At 33.2% G+C, this 27716-nt stretch overlaps 1 protein-coding gene across 1 annotated transcript in view; it reads left to right on the forward strand.

The window, feature by feature from the left end:
• The window catches only part of LOC140452304 (fatty acyl-CoA hydrolase precursor, medium chain), a 58117-nt gene extending 33252 nt beyond the window's left edge, over positions 1-24865 (forward strand). The window contains exons 2-3 of the mRNA XM_072546472.1: positions 18028-18393; positions 22388-24865. Of these exons, the coding sequence (XP_072402573.1) occupies positions 18028-18393; positions 22388-23457 (1436 nt within the window). The 3' untranslated portion in view covers positions 23458-24865. The remainder of the gene's footprint in view (positions 1-18027; positions 18394-22387) is intronic.
• The last annotated feature ends 2851 nt before the right edge of the window (positions 24866-27716 follow it).

The raw sequence follows: 27716 nt of genomic DNA on the forward strand, positions 1-27716 counted from the left end.
CATAGAACAGAAAAAACTGCCGCGAATTGTTTCGCCTTAAATTTTCGCCAGTAGTTTTGACTTTTTTGGTCGTAACCTCAACCAACGTTAATATATATTGCCTTTGTTTTTCTGAATTTCCTAAGGCTCAATACGCATTATGAATTTTTATTCTGTTATCTTCCGAAAAAACTTGACTACATTTTCTGGGGCACTTTGTACAATCTTTGTGTTTGACGCCACGAGCATTTACTTCTGCACACTTCATTGATATATAGGCTTTTCCAGATTGCCGTAAACACTTTCTAATGTTTTGTTCTCATTTAGAGGGAACAAGTCGTTTGTTTCGAGTTTTCTTAGAGATTTCTTCTACCAATGGATAATGATGTTGAAACACCTCTTGTTCGACTGGCAAAGCAGGAACTTCATCTGTAAGTGTATCGTTTGATTGATCATGGTATTCAGTTATTGGCTGGAATACTGACGTTGAAGGAACTTCTTCTCTACTAGAACTACTCACAGAATATTTTTTTAGAATGGATTGGCGTCTTTTCCCAGGATTTAATGAAATGTAAACACGTTTTTTAGAATTCCCAGAATCGGTGCTATCATCAGAATCACCAGAAGCAGTATAAGAATCCGACGAATCTTCATTTGCAAAGTCTTCATTCTAATATTCTGAAAAGGAAAAAATATGTCTCCAGAAACATATAAAAATTTTGTAACCAACAACACCGCATTTTGTTGCGACAGAATGTGGTGTTGCCACTTCCAGTTACCGTATTTATTTGGTTCCTCGGATGCTGCTTTTGCTAATATAGCCTTAATCTTAGCTATTCTAGGATTTCTTGACATCTCACTAATACAGTAATAATTAATTACTCCAAATACAGAAATTAAACTAAAAACCACGTTGAAACAGGGGCCTATTGTCGTAAGTTTACAAACTAGCATCAACCAGTGTTACCAGATGCCAGTAATAAATGTGTACCAAGAGTTAAGTTTGTTTCTAATCATAAGAGATTCATAACAAAACGTATTTGTAGATGGTATATCAAATGTTTTTCGTATTGTAGAGATACGCCAAGGTTTAGATTTCTAACTAAGAAATATTGAGATACGTGGCTTTGTTATTAAATAAAACAAGTTATTTTTTAATCAAGCATTCACTTATCTCAAAAACGGCCAAATTCGAGATACGCTTATTTGGTATTAAGGGGACGAAGTGATTTTTCGGCTTCGTTTCATGAGATAAAAAACTATAAACAACTTATAAATTTAATTTAATTTAATTATTTATTTCTTCGAAAAAGAAATAAATAAAACAATCAAAAAAAGAGTGTTAATTGTTGATGTAGATAAGTAACTTATTTGATGTTATACAGTTGTATAATCAGTGGCGGATCCAAGGGGGGGTCACGGGGGTCATGACCACCCCCAAAACAAAATTAAATATCAATCAAATAATCCTAAAAAAAATAATTTAAAACCCATCAACCATATAAGCAGGAAGTCAAGAGTTGAAATGATTTAAACTCATTTATTCTAGGGGTAAGTGTAGAATTATACGAAATCCTTTTTAAATTACTCTTTAAAAAAATCAACAATTCTAAATACAGTAATACCTCGACTAAGACTTTCACGAATTCAGAGTTACGCGATTTTCAAATTTTGTCAATTCGCCATTTGATTGCCAGAGGCTTGTATAGTTTCTCGTCAAACCTGTCGTCAAAACCAATCTGCTAACTCTTGCGAAGAATATTTCCGAAGATCCATTTATTTACCCCTTTTAGATAATATCTTAACTGATTTAGAAGAACGACTTTCACCGAAAGTTATGAATCTATTTAATCTTCAAGTCGTTTTACCTAAAACTGATAACACACCAGAAGATAAAGTTGCATTAAAAAAATTGTTGAGACCAGAATATTATTGAACCAACTACTTACTGCATATTCCACAGTAGAACAAGAGTTTTCACTGTGGATTCAAAAGTGGAAAAGGGTCGTGCAAAATAATGGAAAACTTCCAGATTGTTTTTAGAAGTATTAGAAAACTGCGATATTCATATGTATCCAAATATCAGAATATTTCTGCAAATATTAATTACACTGTCAGTCAGTGCAGCAACAACAGAGCGTTCTACGCTTAAACGTCTAAAGACTTTGCTTAGAAATAGAATGGTTAACTGGTTTAGCACTCATCAATGTGCATCCTGAAATTTCTCTAGATGTTGATGCAATCAAAGAGCGATTTGATAAATCGAATAGGCGAAAAGAATACATTTTTATAAAATTATATATTTACTTATCTTATTCTTTTAGTATTTTTAATCACTAAACTTTTATTTACCACTCGTTGCCGGCTGTTGCTGATAATTCGTGAGAAAAATTTCAAATACCGAGTAAAAAAATATTTTACTCACTTATAGCCTAATATGCCTAATTATAAAAATAACTATTCCTTAATTATATTATGTTTTTTGTTGAATACTACTACTACTTGTCGGTTTATAACGTTCTCCGCCGTTTTCGCACTTCCAATCGTCACTTAGTCCGGTTGTTCCATAGGTCTTCTTCTATGGACCTCTCTCTCAGTTTCAGTTTTATATTGATTGTCTACTTTGCCAACTTTTTCTCGGTCTACCTCGTTTTCCCAATTCCTTCTGGTTGCCATTTTAATATTTCCTTTGGTATTCGTTGTTCAGCCATTCTTTGTATGTGTCCGAACCAGATAAGTTGTTTTGTTGTTAGGTCATCTGTGATTGTTCGTTTGATTCTCATTATTTCTCTAATGCGTTTGTTGGTAATCCTTTCTCTTCTAGATCTTCCTGCAGCTCTTCTCCAAAAATCCTTTTCCGTCGCTTTCAGTTGAATTTCATTTTTTGTTGAAAAAATTAATTTAAATAAAATGCTGTTTACACTTATTCTTAAGGTTTCTTCATCATTGCTGAAGGGTGGCTATAGCTACAGCAAATTTTTCTCTATCTTGAGCTGTTCTTAGTGTCAAATGTGTGTCCATGCCTGTCCAGTCTCTTATATTCTTCGGCCAGGAGCATTTTTTTCTTCCTGGACCTTTTCCTTCTACTTTCCCCTCTATTATGAGTCGTAGAAAGTTATATTTTTCTTCTCTGTAAATAGAGTTATCTGTCCTAGATAACTCGTTTTTCTGTTGTTTACAATATTTATGAGTTCTCTCTCAGTCCTCATTCTTCTCAGCACCTCGTTATTTGTCACGTGCTCTGTCCACGAAATCTTCAGCATTCTTCGAAAAACACACATTTCAAAGGCTTCTATACGCCTCATACTTGTAATTCCGAGAGTCCATGTTCCCACTTCGTATATCAATAAGGAATAAATGAATGAATATAGTTTATTAGGAATGTTAAATACATTCATTAATGTTTACACTTCCATTGAGTTATTGCATTTAAATTACTTAACTTTGGTTTATACTTATTTATCCTTGGTTTATACTTATTTATCCAAAATTTCATGGACATCGCATACCTCAAACGAAGAAGTGCTGCATAGAATAGGCAAGGAAAGAGAACTTTTTAACACAGTAAAAGTTAGAAAAACATCATACCTGGGCCACATGCTGAGAAATAATAAGTACCAATATGCCCAACTTATAGTGAAAGGAAAAATCGAGGGAAAGAGAGGCCTAGGAAGGAAAAGACTATCGTGGCTCAGAAACATCCGACAATGGACAGGGCTAAATTTTGAACAGCTAATAAGAACAGCTGAAGATAGAGAAGATTTTAAAATTGTAGCGGCCAACCTCCATTGAGGAGAGGGCACTTTAAGAAGAAGAAGATCCTTGGTTTGTTCTTGATTTTGTAGCTATAGGATAGGTGGGTTTAAATTACTTGTCTTTAAAATACCTAGTTTAAATTAGCAGTCCTTGATTTTTCAGTATTTATATTTTAATAACTTTCCTTTGGTTTAATAGTCTTGTACACTTGATTTTACTGTCATAGAGTATGTGGGTTTAAATTTTTTTTTTTGTTTAAGTTTAAGACCCCTTAATGTTGTACCCTTCTTTGCACCCGCAAGGTATTTGTGTTTTAATAACTTCTCATTGGTTTAATATATCGCCTAAAATAATTATTGAGAAAATGGTTCCCGTACATGAGGCAAAAATCATATCAATCGTAAAGGTGCAAAAATCTAAATCCTATATCAAAATCACCCTTAAGACCCATGACCCCCCCTGACAAAAATTTCTGGATCCGCCACTGTGTATAATTGTTGTATTATTGCTTATTTAATATTTAGCTATATCCCTAACTTATGCATCGCAGTTTAATATGCTTTATAGTTTTTTACTTATCAAATGCGTAACATTCACTTGTGAGCTCACCCCCTTGGAACTACTGAGAATATATCACGGTTAAATTGTAATTTATTTTAAGATTTTAAGATCCATCTTTCTTTTTATTTTTTATAATTGATTATATTGTAGAGTTTTCATTTTTCTATTCATAACTGCCCTTAAATTTTAATGGTACTGTACTACGATATGCATATAATAGGTATTTCGAAGACTATTTTTATTGCGTCTAACTACGTCATATTTTTAGTTCCCCTATAATTAATTTCGTCTGTGTTTTATGTTGCTCATATTTGTTTTCTTCTATTTTTATCTTAAATAGATAATCTCCTTCATATTTGGCACTTTCATTTATATTTCCATCCAACTCACATTTTTAACTTTATTTGATATTGAGCAGAGTATATAAATTACTGTTAAGTGTCCATGTTTAGGCGCCATTGAAAGGTGTAAACGATTTCACGTTTCAATTTTTTTTATCTCTTTTATTGTCGTAATATATTATGAATATATTCAACCATTCTTTATACTCTATTCTCACCCTATTCTTAATGACTTTGCAAAGTTTTAAAGCTAATAAAAGGTCCCGTTACTTCTAGTTATTGTCTTTGGAAATATTTTAAATTATAATCCAATTTATGACACTTTAAAAAAACTGTCTGTCGCCGAAATGTCTCGTTACGTTCCGATCCATTAAGCTTAATCTTTATTAGAGGTATTGGTGTTTACCGTCAACTAAACAACGTATTTCTTTCGCTCCTATTTAAATAGCAGTAGTTGGGCCGGTTAAGCTTGGAAATTTTTTTTATTTCAATTGCATTGTAAGCTCCTCCCATTCTGACGGCACACGATTGTTTCTCTGGTTTCCATGGCTCGCTGAGTTTTTCGAATCTTGTCCATGTTCTTTTTTGTGAATGTCCAGGTTTGAGCTCCGTAAGTGAGAACGGGAAGGATACAAGAATCGAACACTTTAGTTCGAAGGTTTTGGGGTATCTTTTTGTCTTTCAGTATGTATGAGAGTTTTCCAAATGCGGCCCATCTCATTCTTACTCGTCTGCTTATTTCGGTAGTTTGGTTTTCTTTGTTTACCTTGATATTCTGACCCAGATATATGTATTCTTCTACATGTTCCACTTTTGTTCCTTGGATGGTTATCGTCGGTTGATCATCTTTATTCGACATTAGTTTAGTTTTACTCAGATTCCAGCTTTACTTCAGTTCTTTCCAGCTGTCGACTATTAGTACTACGTCATCTGCATATCTTAGATGGTTTAAATACTTTCCGTTTATCGATAGTCCCTTCGTTTCCCAATTTAGTGATTTAAAGATGTCTTCAAGTGCGGCAGTAAATAGTTTTGGAGATATGGTGTCTCCCTGTCTTACTCCTCGATTGATTTTTATTGGCCTCGTTTTCATTCCGTTATCCATCGTGACTACCATTTCAGCGTGTTGATATATATTATGTATTAATATCCTATATCTAGAATCTACTCTGCTGTTGACCAGTGCTTCCTCAATAGCCCATAATTCTATGCTGTCAAAAGCTTTCTAGTAGTCTATAAATGCTAAATAGATTGGTAAATTGTATTCGTTAACTTTTTCTATTAGGACCTTTAGTGTGTAAAGATGGTCACATGTACTGAACCCTTTTCTAAATCCGGCTTGCTCTACTGGTTGATATACATCGAACTTTGTTGTCAATCTATTTGTAATTATTTTTGTGAATGTTTTATAAAGTTGTGATAGTAGTGATATTGGACGATAATTTTTCAGATCTGTATTGTCCCCTTTTTTGTGTATTAATATTGTGTTAGCAGTATTCCATTCCTTTGGTATGTTTCCTTCAAATAGGCATTTATTAAAAAGTATTTTTAGGTACCTGATGACTTCTTCTCCGCCTTCTTTCAACATTTCTGCCAGAATTCCATCACTACCCGGTGTTTTATTTCTTTTCAATTCTTTAATTGCATTTTCTATTTCTACTTCGCTTACTTCGGGCATTACTTCAGAATTTACGTTTGTTATTTGTCTTTTCAGATTTTGTTTTGAAGAGTCGGGGGATCGTTTCTTGAGCAGTATAACGCAGTATAGAAGTTTTCAACTATGTTTGATATCTGAGCTTTGCTTGTTTCTAGTTGGCGTTGTTGATTTTTCATAGTTATAATATTTTTCTTTCCTAATTTCGGTTTGGTATATTTCAGACTTCGATTTTTCTCTATCACTCTTTCTACATGTTCTTGTTGATGTTTTTTAATATCGTCTTTTATCTGTTTTCGTATGGCTCGATTAAGTTCTTTGTATTCTGTGGTATTTATTTTGTTTAGTGACAGGAGCTCTTTTCTCTGTCTTATGGTGGACTAAAAATTGCAACTGTAATATTCGGTTTTCGTGGACTTAAAAAGGCGCCACCTGTCAAATGTCCTTTGTCACTTTTAAAACAGTCCAATAGTTCTTCTCCTCTGTAATGTCTTCTGTCATTTCGCTTATTTCAAATCGTTTTTAATTGTTGTCGTTTTCTTTCTTGTCTATCATGCGTCACCTACTAATCGTCTAAATTGTAGAAAATCAACTAAAGTTACTTAAAAGAAATAATTCAGTCTTTTTCATTTGGGTAAAGGGACATGCTGGTATCTCGGGTAACACCAAAGCAGATTATTTTGCTAAATAAGCGGCTTTAAAAGGACTATAAATTAGTTGGCTCAATAGAAGTGATTAAGTCTTGCTGCGTAAACGAGAATTAAACGAAAACTGGGAAATTAAATGGAATACTTTCTGTAATAGAAGTAACAACCTATATACAAAAATTAACTCTGTTTTACCTACTGCGTCTTTTGCTGCAAGCACTCATCCCAATAAAAGAGTATATTCAATGTTTGTTAGATGCCTTGTTAATCATGCTACTGTGAAAGCCTATCTTTATAGATTTAATTTAAATGAAACAGAACTCTGCGATTGTAATGGTAACACTGACGACATCAATCATTGGATGGTCGGGTGCAGATATAATGATGCTGCTATTACGTATCTATTGGAAAATCTGATAAAAGAACAAATACCTCTTCATCAGAGTCAATCTTCTATTTTATATCTCTCGTCGTAATATTAACCATTTTTTTTTAGGGATATTTAAAAAGGACTAAAAGAACAATTTAGGATGGAATGTCTAATGTGAATGTATAAATCTAGCTTTGTTCCCTCTGTCTATCCTTATATAATATGTTATATATTTACTTCCTAGTCGTTGCCTGTCTTGTGTTGTAATAAAGTCGCTATGGAAGGCACCTTAGCGTGAAAGGTATCCCTATATTATGTAATCCCTTGTTGGTACTAAATATTCATTTTAAGTTGGTTAGGGCCCTGAATGTAACAAATGAAAGTATGGTTTCTTGTCAATCTACTGATTCTTGTGATACTAATTTTTACGATATATTTTTAATTTACCTCTAGGCGAAGTACTATTTTGTTAACAAATGCAATAGGTCATTTTATCATTAACAAATTCAAGTAGTCAAATACATTATCTTGGCTGAATGGATCAAGTTATCCAAAGCCATTAATTAAATAAAAAAAGAGACAATAAAATTTTACTCTAGAGTGAAAATTTTAGGTTATAATTTTATTCTAAGAGTAAAAATTTACGGGAGTAAAAATTTAACGTTACACGGGAAACATACGAAATATTGTTGGCACTAACCATGATAGATGAGCCAAGAAGAAATAAATTTATAACAACTATCTAGATTATAAACTGAATAGACTAAATAGAATTAGAAACTGAATAGAATTAAAATTTGTAATAATAGTTTTTTACGAGAAAAGAATGAGTTATAGAGAACTTTTTATTTCTCAACTTATTTGCTTCCATACTAAAAACAATTATTATAATATAACCTATTCTACAACTATAGACTTATTTATTTCACTAAAGCGTCTGTACAGTTTTCTTGATTTTTTTCTTATTATCTGATTATTTATTTTACATACATACTTCGTAATGAATAACTATCAAAAATTGTCCAAAAATCAATCTCTGATATTGAGAGCTTATTAAAAGCACAACAAAAACTTGGTCATAGTGTCATTTACACCTACTTTGTGTTTACTTTGTTAAAATACCAGCGAAGGGGTGACATAAAGTCATGGACCGGGAACAGTGAACTGCAACAACCCTTAGCCCTTTATTTAAAGGGAGAAGGACTTCTAAAGGAATAGCGTGCGTGAAAGTCATTACCATTATGCAGATATGCACGAAGCAGAAATTCGACGAAGGCGTAGAGCTTTCGTCATCATCGTCAATGTTAGAATAAAAACTGCGACTGGTTTGTTTTCAATTGAGAAGGTAAGTAGAGAAAAGGAAGAAAGTTTATAAATCTCAACTCATGAAAGGAATATTACTGCTGGGTACAATTTTCATTGATTTATTTTATTTTTTGTTGAAATACATTATTACTAAATAAATTAGAAAAGTCGATAGAAATTCTGATTCAAAGGCTGACTACATATATATTATATACTCAGTCTATACTATATATAATATATATATATATATATATATATATATATATATATATATATATATATATATATATATATAAATAAGTTCGAATTATCGGGTAATGTGGATAATTAATCCACATTACCCGATAATTCGAACTTTTTTTAAATTTATAAATTATTTTTTGGTCGAAATAATCATTTCTAATATATATATATATATATATATATATATATATATATATATATATATATACAGAGTGGACCAAAAGTATTTGGCTCGACAATTCTCTACGGATCCCGGCCTGCTCTAAGATTTGTTGCCATTCTGTTCAGTTTCTGGCGATGTGACGTGTTGTCATCTTCCTGTAGATGCTCCTGTCGTTAGCTTCTTAGTAATCGTACTGTCTGGCATTCGTATTATGTGTCCTTATGTGTATTATGTATCTAAGTCGCTGTGTTTTAATGAACGTTACGACATCTGGTTCATTAAAGAGTTGGTATAATTCGAAATTATATATTTTGAACCACTGTCCTTGATTGTTTATAGCTCCAAATATTTTGCAGAGTATTTTATGCTTGAATATTCCCAAAAGTCTTTCATCCTTCTGCGTTATAGTCTATATATCCGCCCCATATGTGAAGACCACGGTGGAAAACAAAGAAAGTACATATTTGTCTCAAATCAAAGTAAATTTCCAGCGAATTCCCTTGCTTTTGTTGCTTTTTACCACATATCCAAGATGCTACTATTTTCATTGCTGGAACTATTAATTTCTCGGCAATTGTGTGAGGATAACCAGTTTCAGCAATTAATTTTGATATTTCACAAGAAGCCAGTACAAGGTTTTCAGATGAGCGTCCTGAGAAAAATTCAAAGATATAGACTTTTTGGTAGCTATTAATTCTCTTTTTATTTATAAAATAATCTATTGGCTTACAACTGTCTTCCTGGTGCTTCAATTCCAAGTGCCGCTTCAATTTTGAAGGTTTCGTGGACTCATTTGAAAGTGCCGCGTAACAAATAACACATAATGGTTTGTCATCAGTACCCTTTACAAAACCGAATTGTAAGTAATCTTCAGAATATTGTCTAGTCCAGGACGCATCGAGCAGCCATTTATAATCACCACTCGTGCCTGCCTCTAGATGGACGTTACTCGACTGTGTATTTATTGTGGCTCTTAGAACTTGTACCCGGCTGCAAATCACTCGACGGTCTGTTTGTGCAAGTCTTAGAACTTGTACTTTGTTTTATAACAAATTTATCCATCCTCAAATTCAACGTAATCAATATGCACGAAAAATACGCGCTCTTTGGCTTGACACTAAGCTTAAACTGAATGGAATAAAGGAAGCAGAATAAATAAAAGCGGTGGTGTTAGTCAGAGCGCGGCCTTAAGATGTAAAACTTAGCGGCGAGGCGACCCGTCATTTTGTTTTCGTGGCCCGGTACCGGGTCGCGAACCACTATTTGGGAAACGCTGAGTTACACAATTACCAATATTAGACTTCAATTTTCTCAAATTTATCTTTGAGTGACGTTCTTTATTTCCCCTAGGTCTTCATGTGAGGACTGGACTCACAGTGTTTTGGCAGTGTTTTGTATATAATGTAATAATTTAAGTTCTTCTTTGGAGATATCTTAAGTAGAATTGTTTTTGGAATCCCTAGGATGTCGTCTTTGTAAGGATTATTCGTTTTTTAATTTCTTTGCTTGTTTTGTTTTTAGTAGTCACTAGCGAGCCAAGGTCTGTGAAGCTGTTAACACGTTCAAGTAGAATCTCTAAAACTTAATCCACACGTGTTGCAGAGATACGGTAAATAATCATCGATCAATCCATATTAATTTCCACGGAGACATGCAGAAATGTAATAGGCGCGTTCTACCAACGTTTAGGATAATCTTTGAACACTTGATTGGGTAGACGTTAATTTAGCAACTTTTAAGTACTATGTTCAAATTTAGCTCTACATAGAAAAAAATTATTCAGATGATTAGGCTTTTCTAGGCTTTTGTTTTATCTTTTTAAGATATTCCTGACTATATAAAATTGGTTGAACTTGTATTGAAGTGGAAATTTTAATAAAGGTACAATATACAGGGTGTTATATTTAAAAACTCAAAGTGACTAATGATATCAGAAAAATGGTAAATTCGGCAACATTACAAACATCAAATTTCAAATCTTTATATCGCAAAATAGGTGTATCCCTATTTTTGTATAACTCAGACCATCCATTTAAGAGATAATTAGGCGTCTCCAGACTGTATGGTCTGTAGTCTGTAGACAGTTTTGGTCCACTCTATATATATATATATATATATATATATATATATATATATATATATATATATATATGTTTATATATACATTTACATTGCTCTTTCGGATTTATTTTTATTCTTCTTTTAAAAAACCAAACTAGTATAAACTTTAGTTTAAATCCAGCTACACAATCGTTTGTTTTCTAGGTAATTGAAAACAATAACCGTTGCGTGCAGAAATTATCCATCAAGATTCATATTGTCCCTTAAGTTATCCACTTGTAGCTTTGCCAATTGCTTGGACGATCGCATATATATGTATGCTTATCTAATTGATAATGTATCTTCATAGTTCTTGGTCACGTTAGCTCCATGCCTTACAAATATCTCTCAAAGAGAAACTGAGTCAATTATTCGAAAATGGATGTACCTGTTTATCTGCAGTGGCTATATTTAGAGACGGTTTTTGTTTATAAAAATTGTGTTGTTATACATTTTATATATGTTTATATGTTTAATATGTTAATAATAATAATATTATATATATATATATATATATATATATATATATATATATATAATATTGTAGATAAATAAAGACAGAGAAGAAAATCTATCTATTGTGTACATAAAATTTGGCATTTTGTAATACGTTAAAATTATTTTTTTTTAAACATATTTGTTTCTTGCATTTAAAATACAAAATACCTATTTGTCTGTCTATTGTTAACATAGGTATTGGTTTTACCCAGTATAAAGTTGTCTTTGTTAACATATTTGTAATCTAATCGATAATATTCATGGTATTATTGTTTATTGGTTTTGAAGTGCATTTAAGAACAATTTGTGTTTGGACGTAAGATTAACGAAAAAGGTTGTTTGAAAGAACTCGGGAATTTGGAGTTTTATAGAAAATGTTACTAGTACAAGTACTTATGACTGGGAAATTTGAAGACATTGAAATAAAGAAAGATGCATATTTGTTTTGACCAATGAAAAGGAAGGAAAGTTATTAATGGAAGGGGGTGTTAAGCCAAGAGAGTTTTTTAAATGAAAAAAAAAACGACAGTGAGTGTAGAGACAGTGTAGAGTGTAGAGATTTGATTCCCGATAGCTGAAGGGAACAGTTTGTGTTAAAAAAAAGTAAAAAAGTGTCGGTCTTCGTTAACCATAAGCCTTACGTAACAAGTACAAAGTAATATTTTTTGAAAAGTTAAAATTAAATTCAGTGATAAGTGATAACAGTTGTAAGTACTCACATAATAGTATCCGACATCGTAAATAAAAATTGTTCTAAGGTATTCAGATATACCTCTATATATCTTTCTAACAATATTCTCCGTTGCGAGGACTTCTGTTTTATCGACGCATAAAGACTCCAGTGTATTTTGACAGGAACTTTTACATAATAATTTCGTAATATTTTAAAATTATTTCTTGCAACCATAATTCATTATTGTATCTATATTGGGTAACTTTCTATTTTAAAATAACTTACTATTTTTTTTATATGCCTTTTTTTTATTTAATTACTTACTCTTTTCATAGATTGTTTGTTTTTTGCAATTTATGCTGTTACTAAAATTTGTTTTTATTTCTTTGGTAGAAACATTTTTTTAATATACGGTTATATTTTATTTTTAAATTTTATTTATCCATGAGCTTCCTCTGAGTATTGGTTTTGCATTTCTGTGATTGAATGACGTATTTACCAATTTAAGCTAGCCCAAAAAAAATTTTGTTTCATTAATTATTAATTCAAAATAAATATAAGTATAATTTTTTATAAACAAATTCATAAAGAAAGAAGTAGAAACAAAACAATATATATGTTCGGAAAGATTTCCCCGGTTAGTACTATTAAACCTAAAACTAAGATCAATATTATTATAAAAATTAATATTAAACTCACCAAGCTTCCGATTAAGAAGAATGATGCGCATACTTTGGGTGGATAGAGTTCGAAACGATGACGTCCTTAAGAGAGCCGGCGTGGAAAGAGAACTCTTTAAATTAATTAAAAAACACAAGATTGGTTACCTTGGGCACATATTGAGTGGAGCAAAATATGAAATACCACAGTTAATCCTACAAGGGAAGATCGAAGGTAGGAGAGGAACCGGCCGCAAACAATTATCCTGGTTAAGGAATATTAAAGAATGGACAGGAATACACAATACAGGCGAGCTGTGTCACGCCGCCAAGAATAGAATTCTAGTAATGAGATAGTCGCCTACGCACTTTAGTGTATGGCATGTTAAGAAGAAGAAGAAGCTTCCGAGTGAAACCGCGTCGATTATAACTGCGCTAAGCTTTCGATATCTTCTCTGATGTCTTCTTAAGGACTTCTGGGTTTTCAATCTCCTGGGACGCCAGACACTACTACACTGTTCACTGGTCAGTCTCACGGTTGTTTCCTTCTTATTTTGTTGATTTGATATTGTAACAATTTATAATTTACTTATTGGGGGTTGAAAGGGGGGACTAAACAATTACTGGGCTTGGAGATAGGGTAAGCAAATAAATTGAAACGTTTGCGAACGGCTACTCGTGTTTTGGTTGGAGAGCTGAGTAGTGGATAAGGATTCCTTTATTTTGGGAGGACTGGAGGACTTACTACAAAAAAGAAATCAAAACATACTAACAGAGATGTTTTGGCAACACTACACAAAAAGATTTCTAAACTATTTAAAATATGACGCCGTTTAAAAAATCCTCTTGTTGTTTGGAAAGAAAGATTTTTCTTTCCTAAAAAAGTTTAAGGGTGAATATAATTTTAAAGGAAATAAGACAAACATTACATATTTATTTTTATTTCACATAAACAGTTATTACAAATAAAAATATCTAAATTTATCAACCAACTTTATACCAAACTTTTCTGAATTATTAATTAATTATCAAGGTTAATTTTATTTAAAAGAAAACTAAAATATGACAATTAGCTGATCCATAAAACTTATATTTATTTATAAACCTTTAAACTCAAAATGAGAGCAAATCTTAGTATATTAAAGATAAATGTTCATTTAGAAAAATTTAACAAAACTAATCACGTCACTAGCTAATTATATCCTTTGAAATTATTAAAAAAGTTTGTTACCTTAGATTTAAATACAAAAACACTGTCCCACAGAAGCTTCAAACGATCTGATGCGACCCATGGGAGACACAAAATGGAGGCTGACAAACACCAAACCTGAGCCTCAGATTATCCTGGATGATAACAATATGGATTCTTTAAACTCAGCTGCCAATTTTCCTTAAAACCATGTCGACTTGCTTAGCCCTAATGGACGCTATTATCAAATCCGTCTGTCACGGAATACAGCTTAAAAAACGGTGATTAACTCATATTACAAAGATTGTTACATATCATTTCGAGCTCAAAATCACCTTCTTCTAACCAAAACCCATCGAATTAAGCCAAACTGCCGGTTTTCGAAACTCTACAAAAAGGATGTTTCCATGTTCAGACCCCAATTTGTTCTCTTCGCTTCTACCGCCACAGTCCCACGTTGTCAAACTGGTCTCTCCATACTAATTTTTATTCGCAGCAAATCCGGATGTCCTACTTTATTGGGAACTTTACTTGGAACTAGGTGCAACTCGATAGCTACGCAGTTAATATTTTCTTCAGATGACTTCTAAAATACACTTGGGTGAACAAACTTTAGGTCTCTCTGATGTATTAGCCAACGGTTTTTAAGTAAACAAACTTCAGATCACTGTTACGTCAAATAAGTTCTTATATGTATATATATATATATATATATATATATATATATATATATATATATATATATATATATATATATATAACGAGTTTATTACAGCTGCCGCCGTTTCTCGCAACCTAGCTTCCAACGCTTGCGATCGTTCCAGTCATGTACTTGTGACCCCTATCTTCCATTGCATCTTTTACCTCTTGTCTCCACGATCTTCTTGGTCTTCCCTTTTTCCTGCGGTTGGTGGGGATCCACAGTAACATTCTCTTTGGCCATCGTTGATCATTCATCCTTTCTACATGGCCATACCATTTCAGCCTTTTGCATTCTATAGTTTCCAGGACGTCAATGTCTATGCCCATACGCTCTCTGATTTCAGTATTCCTCTCTTCTAGTGAGTTGGCAACATCTTCTCCAATAATTCATTTCCATTGCTTTTATTTTGGATGCGTCATTTTTATTTATTACCCAAAGCTCTGAACCATATGTAGCAATGCTTTCTATGATACTTTTGTATATCCTAATTTTTGTGTTTCGGGTGATGTGGTTATTCCAAAGTATACTATTCAGTTGACGTATTGCTGAATGTCCTTGACCAATTCTAGTAGCTATTTCTTTTGTATTCCGACCATTCTTTGTAATGTTTACACCGAAATATTTATAGCTATCAGTATTTTGAATTTGTTTGCTTCCTAGTTCTAAGTGCTTTCCTTCACCTCCCACTACTACGTACTCTGTTTTTGATGGATTAATTGATAAGCCCCACTTAGTATATTCTTCATCTATTTTTCGTAACATGTAGTGGATATCATCTTGATCTTCTGCAAGTATTACTTGGTCATCAGCAAAATGCAAGCTGTACAGTGTATGGTCTCCAATTTTAACACCCATAGGTTCACATTTTCTTTTCCAAATATCCAAAACCCCCTCCAAATAAATCTTAAAGAGTGTAGGTGCAATGCAGCAGCCTTGGCGAAGTCCTTTGGTCACTTTTATCTTTTTTGTCACTTTTTGTCCAATCTTTATTACACTCGTCATATCATCGTACAACTCCCTTACAGCATTAATGTAAATCGGTGGAATATTCTTGTCTTCTAGCACCTGCCATAACTTGGCTAATGGGACACTGTCATACGTTTTTTGAAGATCAATAAATACCATGTGTGTCTCCATATTATGTTCCAAACGCTTTTCTATTGTTTGTTTTAGGCAGAACACATTGTCTATACAAGAACGACCAGTAAGAAAGCCACTCTGATCTTCAGCGTCTTCCCAGCAATCTTCAATTCGGCTTTTAATTATCTTCCCGTAGACTCTACAGATTGAGTTAGTTACACTAAGCCCTCGGTAGTTCTTACAATCTTTTCTGTCGCCTTTATTTTTGTATAGATTGCTGATATATGCAGTTTTCCATTCTGGGGGTAGCTCTTCTCCTCTCAAGAATAAATTAAAAGTATAAGCCAATAGCTGAAATAGTTTGTCAGGGCCATATTTAATCAGTTCAATGGGTACTCCCCCCGGTCCTGGTGCCTTTCCATTTTTCATAGCGTTGGCGTGTTTTTTAATTTCTTCTGGTGTTATTTCAGTTTCTTCGCGGTAGGAAATATCATATTTTTGGTAGCCAATATCTTGGAATTCTGTTCGATCTTCTGTCAGCATTTGTTCATAATATTCGACCCATAATTCTGAGGCTATTAGAGTTAACCTACTGCATTCTTTTCTATCTATTCTACTTCCTCTAATTGTTTTTCGAGGCTTCTTTACTTCTTGCTGTACCCATAAAATTATACCCATTTTTGGCTTTATTTACCTCTTTTTTTACTTCTTTGTTTAAGCTGTTGTACTGTTGTCGATAGTAAGGGTCCTTTGTTGCTAGCCATTTGTTATACATATTCTTCTTCTTCCCCACAAGATTTTCTATTTCTTTATTCCACCATTCATTTCTATTGTTTTTTGCTATCCACTTCTCCAATAGCTTCCATTGCAGCTTCGTCAAGAGCTTTCATAATTTCGTTATACGTATTAATTGGTGAGGAGTAACAAACATCGTGTAATTTCAGATTCAACCTCATTCGATACAGAAACTGGGTAGACTCATTTTCAAAACCTTGTAGATTATATCTCTTTGTTGAAATGTCTTGCAGTATCATTGAACTTTCGTTTTCATTTTGTCGTTGGCTTCCTTTAAATGTAAATAGTAGTGACGCTTTAAGCAAATGGTGATCAGATCCACATTCTGCTCCTCGATGGACTCTAACGTTATTAACCTTTATTGTGGAGTTTTCTTTGCATATACAGTAATCGATTATTGATTTCAAATTCCTCGTTGGCTGAATCCACGTGAATTTATGAATATCCTTGTGCTGATAATATCCATTCATTATCTTTAAATTCATATGATCGCAGAAACTTATTAATCTCTCACCGTTTTTATTTATTTTTTCTTCTCCAAATGGACCGACCACTTTGCTATTTACTTTTCTTCCGGTTCTAGCATTTAAGTCACCTAGTAGAATTACTTCCTTCCTAGTTCCAATACTCTCTACCAGGTCCGTCAATTCGTCGTAAAATTTATCCTTTACCTCGTCCTTTTCATCTTCAGAAGGTGCATATGCGCCCACTACCACTATGTCACGTCCTTTTAGCTTCATCTCAACTTTTATTAGCCTTTTGTTTATTTGTTCCCAGTTCTTAATATTTCGTGACAGCCTTTTCTTTATCAATATACTTACACCTGCTGCTGCTCTTCTGTCTTTTCCTACTCCACTATAGAAATGAACAAAATCTTTAAACTCGTCTGTCCCTTTCCCTTTCTTTTTTGTTTCTGTAAGGACTGTTACATCTAATTGAAATCTCTTAATTTCTTTCAACACCTCATCAAGCTTAGTCCGAATACCTTGCACATTCCATGTTCCAAAACTCATTAACCTTTTTCGTAAGCTGGGTCGTTTTCCGTTAAGACCATCCGGCGTTTTCTTTCTAGGATTTTTTGCAATACAGTTTTTTTTCCGTGTGATGGGGAGCAGGCCCATCGCCACAACCTCCAATCCTGGTGGACCGGGAAGATTTCTGTAGGGGCCGAGTGGCTAAGGGTAGAAGGCTAATAAGTGGCCAATAAGTTCTTATACATTTTTATATATTTAAATATTCGATATATATAAAGGAAAAAGATAATTCTACAATATACAATTGACCTCATAACCAAAGTTATTTATTTTTTAGGAGACGAGCCTAAACAAGGATTTGCTACGGTAATTTGGTTTCATCCAGGAAATTTCACAACAGGTACTCCCGCCATGTGGAATCCGCATACCCTTGTTTATCGTCAGAGAGTAATTATTGTAACAGTTAGCTATAGATTAAATATAATGGGCTTCTTTACCACTATGGATGGTGAGGCATCCGGAAATTATGGGCTGCTTGATCAACAGGCCGCGATGATGTGGGTGAAGAAGAATATCAAGCTGTTTGGTGGGAATTCCGATAATATTTGTATCATGGGTTACGGGACCGGAGCCATGAGCGTTGGACTGCATTTAATTAATCCGCAGTCCAGAGGCCTATTTAATAAAGCTATTGCCATGAGTGGTAAGTAATAGTAAATAATTAATCTAATCAATAAGCGATCTATTAATTAAATGTTATCGACAGAAATTTGGGCATAGCATTTTCCAATCAAAACATAAAAGGCACCCCCCATTAAGATAGGTAAAATGCCCTCAATCCTAGAATTAATTTTTTAATTTTTTTTATGTTGTACGTGATTAAAAAATAGGACTCAATGCCATTTTAACCCCCTCCACTACACCCCCCTCTACTTCCGAAACGTAATTTTTTCGTTTTTATCTTTTTTTTTTTCGGTGAGTTGTAATCAATTTAAAAATTTCAAAAATTCACACGATTAACTAAGGCTTTTAAAAACTTATGTATTTTTATAGACCCATAGCTTGAGTGTACATAACCTAAAATGTTTTTTTTTAAACAGAACTTTTTTTGGAGATAGTTTTTTTATTTTGTGTATTTAATCAAAAACTATATTTATGATTTTTTCAGATTTTCCATCATGTACGCCATCTTCAAAAACCCAATAAACTGTTTTTTTAGTGTTTTTTGGCGATTATTTCCATTTTATAGACTTCAAAATAGATCAAATCGGGGATACAACCTCAATTAATTAGTTCATTTTTCACATACAGTGGTTAATAAAAAATAAGACTCAATTTTACCGTAATTTTAGCCCCAAACCCCCTCCCGCTTCCCCAAAAACGTCATGTTTTCGTTTTTATTTTTGTTCTGTAGGTTGCGATCAATTTAAAAATTTCAAAAAATTCATATGCATAGTTGAGGCTTTTGCAAAACTTGTCTATTTTTTATTTACCCGTATGTTGACTTTATATAAAAAATGTAGTTTTTTTCGAATAATGCTGCGAGTCTAGTTTTAATAACCATATTTCTGATTTTTTTCAGATTTTTCCGTCAGGTGCGCCACCTTCAAAAACCTGAAAAACTGTTTTTTAGGGTTTTTTGGTGATTTCCCCCATTTTATAGACCATTATTTATCAAAATAGATCAAATTAAGGTTTTTTTTATAGGTTATATATGATTTGAAGAAACAGCCTTTTAGGACATTCAAAAATTGGGCGAAACATCTTTAAAACTCCAAAAAACTATGGGTTTTCAAAGTTTTTTGCGAGTTATACGCTTTTTTCGAAAGAAAAAACGTATTTTTGGATTATGTACACTTAACATGGACGGCGTTATGCGTCACTAGACCAAGCGCCAAAAATTGATTTTGAGATATTTGACTTCACTCAAAGTTTGACAAAGTTTTCACTCTATTAAAATTCAGTATACGTTACAATAGTCGTAATTTTTTGTTTTCGAAGACAGTTTTTTATGTTTTCTCTAAGTGCGAAATAGTAACTTGCTAATGTTAAAGAAAAACGAAAAAAAAAAAAAAATAGAAAGGCTTTTGGTCGACTTACGATTTTCGCCACATTGTGTAATTGTGTTATACATCAATATACCAAGCGACATGGAGGTTGTTTGGTCTAGCGATGCGTAACTAAAATATCACTTTTAGTGAATGATTAGTAGGCCATAAGCTATTTTTTCTTTTTGGGTATGACAATAAAAGTCGTTGTTTTGAATATTTTATATTACTTAAGAAATGAATCAAAAATAAAAAAAAAAACTTGAACTCAGTGTTAACAGTAGGTACAATTTTCTGAATATTATGAAAATAGTAAATAAATATTACTCATCTCGTATGTCAAAGTCAAATCCGTCAATGTCACTTCCACTGTATTGTTACTGAAAAGGGAGCGATACAGAGGTTTTGCATCATTTGGTATTAATAGGTGCATTGAAGATCTTAAGTCGTTAAGCTTTAGCACAGAAAGTGGCTTGCCTGTGGGCCAAAAAGGAATCAAGTGGTTACGTTTTGATTGCATTGCAACGAGCCGTCCTTTTTGAAGTTTCTTGTGAAGATCTACTTTAACTTCACTAGTGTTAAAATCAGTTTTCATAAAAATAGTCAGTGGTTTATCCTTTCTTATTCCAATTTCTCTTGTTTTAAACCAGCTTACCTTACTGTTTTCTATGTCTGATTTACGGTTTGTAATCATAGTTTCCAACTTCTTTGTTCCAACGAATTCTTCTTTTTTTATTTTGTGAACTACTAGTGGGTTCTTTTTACGGGATTTCTTCATCACGTTTAGATAACCATCAACGGTATATAAACGTTGTTGAAATTTTAAGGCATTTTCAATATCTCCAAAATCACTATCATTGGGTAAAAAACTATGACCAGGAAAGAGATAGCGTAATGTAATTTTTTCAATGGTAGGATGAGTTTCCAAAATCGTTTTCAGAATCAAAACTATTTTGATGTTGCGGTTTTGGCCGCCACAAGAGTCTGACAACAAAATTACATGTTTTGCAGAAGTAACATTTTCTTCAATGTGTTTCTTAAGACAACTGCCTACTTCCTGGGCTCCCCGACCAGCTTCACCTTCTATCCAAACATAACAATGACCTTTGTTATCCTTGCCGAAATAGATACTAAGGTTGTAAATACATAATTGACGCTTATAATATACGATATTTGTTGGAATTCTCATAAGGGAAAGAGTTTTTTCTAAATGAAAACAAAAGGTTTCCTCTTCTGGTTGATCGTTGCTCATCTTCATGTCTAGCTTTCTTCTAGATTGTGCATTTTCAGCTTCTTCTAAGTGCACATTTTTTTCTTCCTTTAACTTGTTTAATTTTTCGTTATCTGCGCAATTTTTAATTTCTAATTCGAAACAATCACATCTACTACAAGTAACTTTTGTCTTTGAAGATTAAATCTTCTGAGCGCTTTGCCCTCCATAGGCGTATTAGCGTCAGGGGTTTAGTTTGTTACAGGTTATTTTATAGATAAATTTAAGCAATAACTGATACTACTTCTTAACCTAAACGCCTAAACAAGTTATTGTCAACAACGTTTATGTACGTATGTTGCCAAATATTCGATTTACAATCATTAAAACGCTCGCAAGAGGCGCTTGGTCTACTGATGCAAAACTAATACACAAAATTAGTCGCTTGGTCTAGTTATGCAAAATTCAAAATCCAGATTAAGAAGAAAGGCACTTGGTCTTTTTAAATATATGTGGTTAACCGTTACTAACAGACTAATGGGATTTATTCGGTAGATAGTTTATGCCTTTTCCCACTAGAAAGCGCCATAATCAACAATTTGAGAAAATGGCGCTTGGTCTAGTGATGCATAACGCCGTCCACATACTGGTCTATATTGTTTTTGCTCAACAAAATAGGTTGAGTTAATATTTTGCCTATGTATTTTATGAAAATACAATTTTTAGCAAAAAATCCCAGTAGCATGGGAAAATCCACAATTTTTAGCAACTACAATTTTAAATTGTTTCAAATCGCTGTGTTTTTACCGCAGTATTCTAAAAAGCACCACAAAACAATTATAAAAATGAAAAGTCGTTCTACATTTAGCATTAATATCTCGAAATCAAGGTTCCCATCTGACGTCATAAGATGGCGACTGCATGCGCAAGAAAAAGTGCGGTGCTTGTAAAGAAAGAGATTCACTGGTCGTTTACTGACCTATGTGTCGAAGATCGCATAACAAGATTGCGTAACTGTTGCTCATTCCAGATTGAAACATTTTCATATTTTTCATGCTTCAGAAATATATTGACGATTTTTAATTAACAAATAATTAAATAGTTCTAAATATTGCTCAAATTACAACAAAGTTCAAAGATTTAGAAAATAAATTATCATCTACAGGCCAATATTCATCATGGGGATTTGTCGGTATTTTCTGCTATTTTCTGTATATTGGAAAATACTTGTAGATTTTGCATCAAAATCACATTTGGCATTTTCGATACTTTTAAATCCAAGGTAGGATTTAGAATGGCTATTGGATGGCTTTCGATAATCGAAAATGTCACTTGAAAAAATGTCTGCAATTATCATCAATTATCTGGGATATATTGAGTGATGTGGTATTTTACTTTAAAATTTGCTTGTATAATATATAACATTTTTACATTTTTAGGTAATATTTTGAATCCCTCAGAGGTAAAGCATGCCCAAGAAGACAAAGATTTATTGGATGTATTATCTAGCAGCTTTGGTTGCGATAGAAAACCAACTTCAGCATTAATTCAATGTCTGCGACACGCAGAAGCAGAATCGTTGGTTCAGCAAACCGTAAACATAAACTGGAGACCGATTTTGGACGCCGAAATCACCAACAGCAGTGTACCGTTTTTATCAGATCTTCCGATAAGATATTTTGAAAGAGGCGATTATGAGAAAGTTCCTTTGCTTACAGGTTATACTCACATGGAGCATATTTTGGAAATCGATAGTCTGAAAAATATTACGAGTACTTCTAATGAATATCTTCAGGCTTTGTTAACGGATCTTATAAGTGGTGATATTCCAATAGTAAATAACTCTGAATCTTCCTGTGTTTACAATTCTGACCATCTGATCGATGCTGTCATGTTTTTCTATAGCCCTTCTATTCCTGTAAAAGACGCTGAATCTTTCAGAGAGATTTTAATTAACTTCTTCACAGAAAGAAACGTTGCTTCCTCAGTGGTTCAATTAGCCTCGTTAATCAGCAAAGAGCAGCCCACTTACGTGTACAGATTCGACATGAAACCTAGTACACCGGCAGCTGTCATTAATTTGCCTGAATGGGCTACTGTGCCACACTTGTTTGACTTACTGTATGTTTGGGGGGTACCTTACTGGACCACCAACCAGGATTGGGATATCAGAGATAAACGAATATCAGACACAATCATGTCTTTCTGGATGAACTTTGCTAAATCTTCTAATCCCACAGAAAACAGTATTTATCCAGTAACTTGGGAGAAGTATACGGAGGAAAGTCCTGGGATATTGATTATTGACGGAAATTTCAATATGAGTAATTCAAAGAACTTAAATTACAAGGCATTTGATTTTTGGAATAAATATTACCCCAAAGTAAAAGCAATAGCTACTCAGTGTTGTGAATCTTTCGATACTGGTTCGAGTTTGCAAACACACTTTTTGGTCCAAACCATTCCTTTGTTTCTACTTTGTTATCGTTTTATAAAAACCATAATATAAATTAAATTATAAACTTTTAAATATACAAGATAATTTAAGGTACAAATTTTATCAAAAAATTAAAATATAGTACGTATAGAATGTACTTGTCCGGTTATACAAAATATCTGCGTAGTGTCACAGAATTGTCGACTAGAAATTTTTTCAAAATCAAACTTGTTTTCCAAATTGTGTATAGCTCGTTTTATTCTACCAGCTTATCTAAATGAGTACCATCAAAGTTCGACATCTTATTTAGGAAAATTGTATTTTTTATCTTGATATGGTTGCCTCTTCGTCCTTGAGGTCATCGCTTCATCCCTTTCAATGATGGCTCACGCTTTTATGTCCTACTGGTGATTTACCGCGAACGAAACTCACTTTTTCTTCTTCTCTTCTATTAGTGTGTTTATTTTACTCTTCCGGATGATAAAGTGGTAACCTCAAAGTATCGTTAAAGGATTTATTATTATTTAAGTCAAATGTTTTAAACTTCAGTTCATACTTTTTTATAATGTTATATCGTACCTTAGTACTACAATTAGGTAACTCGAAAAAATACGATTTTGAGGTATCCCATTTAAACAAATCTCCGCCAATTGCTGTGTTGAATGCTACAACTCGACAGCTTCCAGCTCAAATACTTGTGAAGTAGAGAGCCGCTGCAACAAGTAGGTACATGTCTGAGTAGTGCAACACTGAATACTACAACTGTGTAAGTTGAGTTATCTAGTTGTGCATATAACGGCTCCACAGTAAGACGATTTATCTACTTGTGCAACTATTGTGTTAGATAAACACGATAAACACGTGAACTAAGCTGTTACGTTGTGGATATAATTTTAGTGATAATTATGGGTTCCAGAGGGAACAAAATGGTGAAAGCTGCTCTGAAAGATTTAGGATTTCAAGCAGGTATGGATGAATATGTATAAATTTTCATTATTTAAGAATAATTTTCCCGTTCAATTTTTCCCAGTTTTCCCATCATTTTCTTCTTCTTCCTCTTTATAAGAAATTCTGCTTGTTCATTGGCGAATTGATACCTCTATGAAAGGTTTTCACTACATCTTTTGCGCGGACGTCCGATACTCCTTCTACCGATTGGTGATTTATCTCTTGCTATTTTGACCACCATGGTCTCCCCTATTCTGCTCATGTGGTTATTCCATTCTTTTTCTCTGCTTAGTGTTCATTCGTTTATTTACTGCACGTTACATTTTCATCTAATGCCTTTACTTCTCTTTCGATCTCGATAATTTATCTATAATGGACAAAAGAATATTCTTTCACAATTGGAATTAAAAACAAAATACAAGATTTTTCGGATTTCTCAAAAAAGAATTTTAAAATAAATATAAGCCTAATTCTCAAAACAATCATCATTTTATTCACATTTTGATTTGTATAAATCTAACTATAATATTCAATAAAGTTACTAAATAAAAGTAGATTTGATATTTTATTTTCCTCTTTTTCTTAGTTTCAGAATAAATAAGTGTCAAATAAAGATGAAAGTGTTCTTTTTTCTGTCAAAAGGTGTGGGACTGAAAGTATTGGGTACACGTAAACTCATCAGAAATAAGCATAAATGCCCTCGTAGATAGTACAAACTCATCACCGCAATAAAAGCAGGGATTTTAAAATATACCCGCAAAGATTTGCAAACTGATCACTGGCCTAAGTCCGAATGCAAATCAAATAACGAAGTTGGTGACTATTTCGGATATAACCGGAAATAGAGCACATGCTCACAAATATTTTCATTAAAAAGTTCACTATTAAAATGACTATGCAGCTGATTTTTCAGATTTCAAATAAGTTTAAAACCAATACTAGTAGTGATGATTCTAGTTTTTAACATTGATTGAATCCATTGTATTAGTGAGGCTTCAATGTTCCTCGTTACTAGTGCTTTTTTTATGGATTCAAATGAGATCTTTGCGAATACCCCCTCTATGTCAATGAAAGCGCAAAGAGTAAGTATGATCAGTTTGCCTGCTTTACTAAGCAAGGACGTTATGACATTCTCAAAATTCACCAAAAACGAGTCAAAGTTATCCTTATCCGATCTTTATACAGTTAAAATATTGGTTTTTATTGAAGGTACATAAATTGCACAAAACTCTGAACTTTCCTCTACATTATATTCATTTAGATTAAGAGAAGAATACATAAATTGCATCTCCGCCTTGTTTCCTTTTTACCCTACAAAAGAAATTAGCTAATGAAAAGCCGAAGATGCTAATTAATTTTAAATTTTCTTCACTTTCACTCTCTCATTCACTTTCTTCAAGAAAAGCATTGATCATACCGACTTAATTTGAAATCCACTGCAAATTAACATGCTACATGCTTACCTTACCTTGTCGAATTAGTTTATTTTGATAAAGTCCGTCTTCCGTCTTCTTTATGTGCTGAAAATTTCTTTTGAAGTTAAATCTCCTAACTGCAGCTTCTTTGGGCGAAATATTAGGTCTGTAGATTTCGTCAATTTTATCGAAAGGGAAAGATACCTTATATGTGGAGTATTTGTCAGTTCTATGCCATTCCACGCAGTTAAAAGTAATATCGGGTACCGTCTCACCCAAGAATTTAAGAAGATCATCGGCTTTCATACCAACATCTATGCGGGACACATGTATATGACCTTGTCTAGGAATGGTGTTTACAGTAGACGATTCGTTGCTTCCAATAATCGGTTTGTATTTGTTTTCTTTTTTCGATTGGGTCTTCTTCTTCTTCTTCAAGTTCCGCTCCTATCGGAGATTGGAAATCATTCTGGCAATTATAATTTTGTTGGTTACGCGCCTGAATAGTTCAATTGAACTGCATCCAAACCATTCACGGAGATTGCGTAGCCACGAGATTTTACGTCTTCCTACGCTTCTTCTGCCTTTGATTTTACCCTGCATTATATTCCTTAGTAGTTCGTATTTTTCACCTCTCATGATGTGCCCCAAGTATTCTAATTTCCTGATTTTTATGGAATTTAAAACTTTGCATTGTTTTCCTAGTTGTTCGAGAACTTGTTCGTTTGTTTTGGCGATCCATCCATAATATTTTCAAAATACGTCGGTAACCCCACATTTCGAATGCTTCTAGGTTTTTATTGTTGGAATTTTTAAGTGTTTAAGCTTCAACCCCATACAAAAGGGTAGAGAAAATATAACATCGAAGCATTCTTATTCGGAGAATTGATATTGATATTGCGATTACAAAAAAGTTTTCTCATTCTATTAAAAGTTGACCGTGCAATTTCAATGCGGCATCTTATTTCTTTTGTCTGATCAGTATCTTTTGTGATCCATGCTCCAAGGTATTTGTACGAAGATATTTGTTCAATTTCTGTATTATCTAGTACTAGCTTAAGTTTGATGTTTTGTGCTTTTGCAAATACCATGAACTTGGTTTTCTTCAAATTTATTTTGAGTCCATAATCGTTGCAATATATATTTAGTTGTTCAGCAAGGTGTTGCAGTTCTTCTAGTGTTCCTGCCAGAAGGACGGTGTCGTCAGCATATCTTATGTTATTAAGTGGCTCACCGTTTATTATAAGGCCCTCACTGACCTCGGCAAGCGCTAATTCTGAGATGGCTTCACTGTATAAATTGAATAACAAGGGTGATAAAATTCGATTCGATTGGGGATTCCAAGATAAATGTCCTGTTTTTAGATTGTTTTTATTTTCTTTTTGTTTATCACTCATATATGAATGAGGTCGACTTGTGTTTTTGTTTAATGACAATTTAATAGGTTCGTGACTGGTAGAACCTGAGTTGCTCGGGCCTGCTTTATTTACAGTTTTTTTCGATAGATGACGTTAGTATGGGTATGGCTGGATTTTTATTATTTTTATCATTTCATAAAGAAATAATTAAATCTTGTTGCTTCTCAGTACGTTTTTCTAAATAGAATGATAGTTTACTTACTGCTGCAAGTTCACTATTCATTTTATTTAGTTCCCTGCTTGTTTTTACACACTGATCAGATACAATAACGTCTATGTTATGTTCAACATTAAATGCTTTAATATTTTTTGCACTGTTTGTGGTAATCTATTAACGTACTCTGATAATTAATAGCTGTTTTTTTAGCTTATTTAGTTCCGCTGTTAAAACTGCGACTTGCTTATCGGAAGCCATCTTGGAAATTCCAAGATGGCGTAGGCTACTGTAGGTACTATACAACTATTGGTGCTAATATTGTTTGAGTCTGGTACCATAACGACGAAAACACTTGGGTACAAGAGCAATGTCTTGGTGAGAGGATTAAGAGGC

Source organism: Diabrotica undecimpunctata, chromosome 10 (assembly GCF_040954645.1).
Source record: "Diabrotica undecimpunctata isolate CICGRU chromosome 10, icDiaUnde3, whole genome shotgun sequence".
In the NCBI taxonomy this organism is placed as follows: Eukaryota; Metazoa; Arthropoda; class Insecta; order Coleoptera; family Chrysomelidae; genus Diabrotica; species Diabrotica undecimpunctata.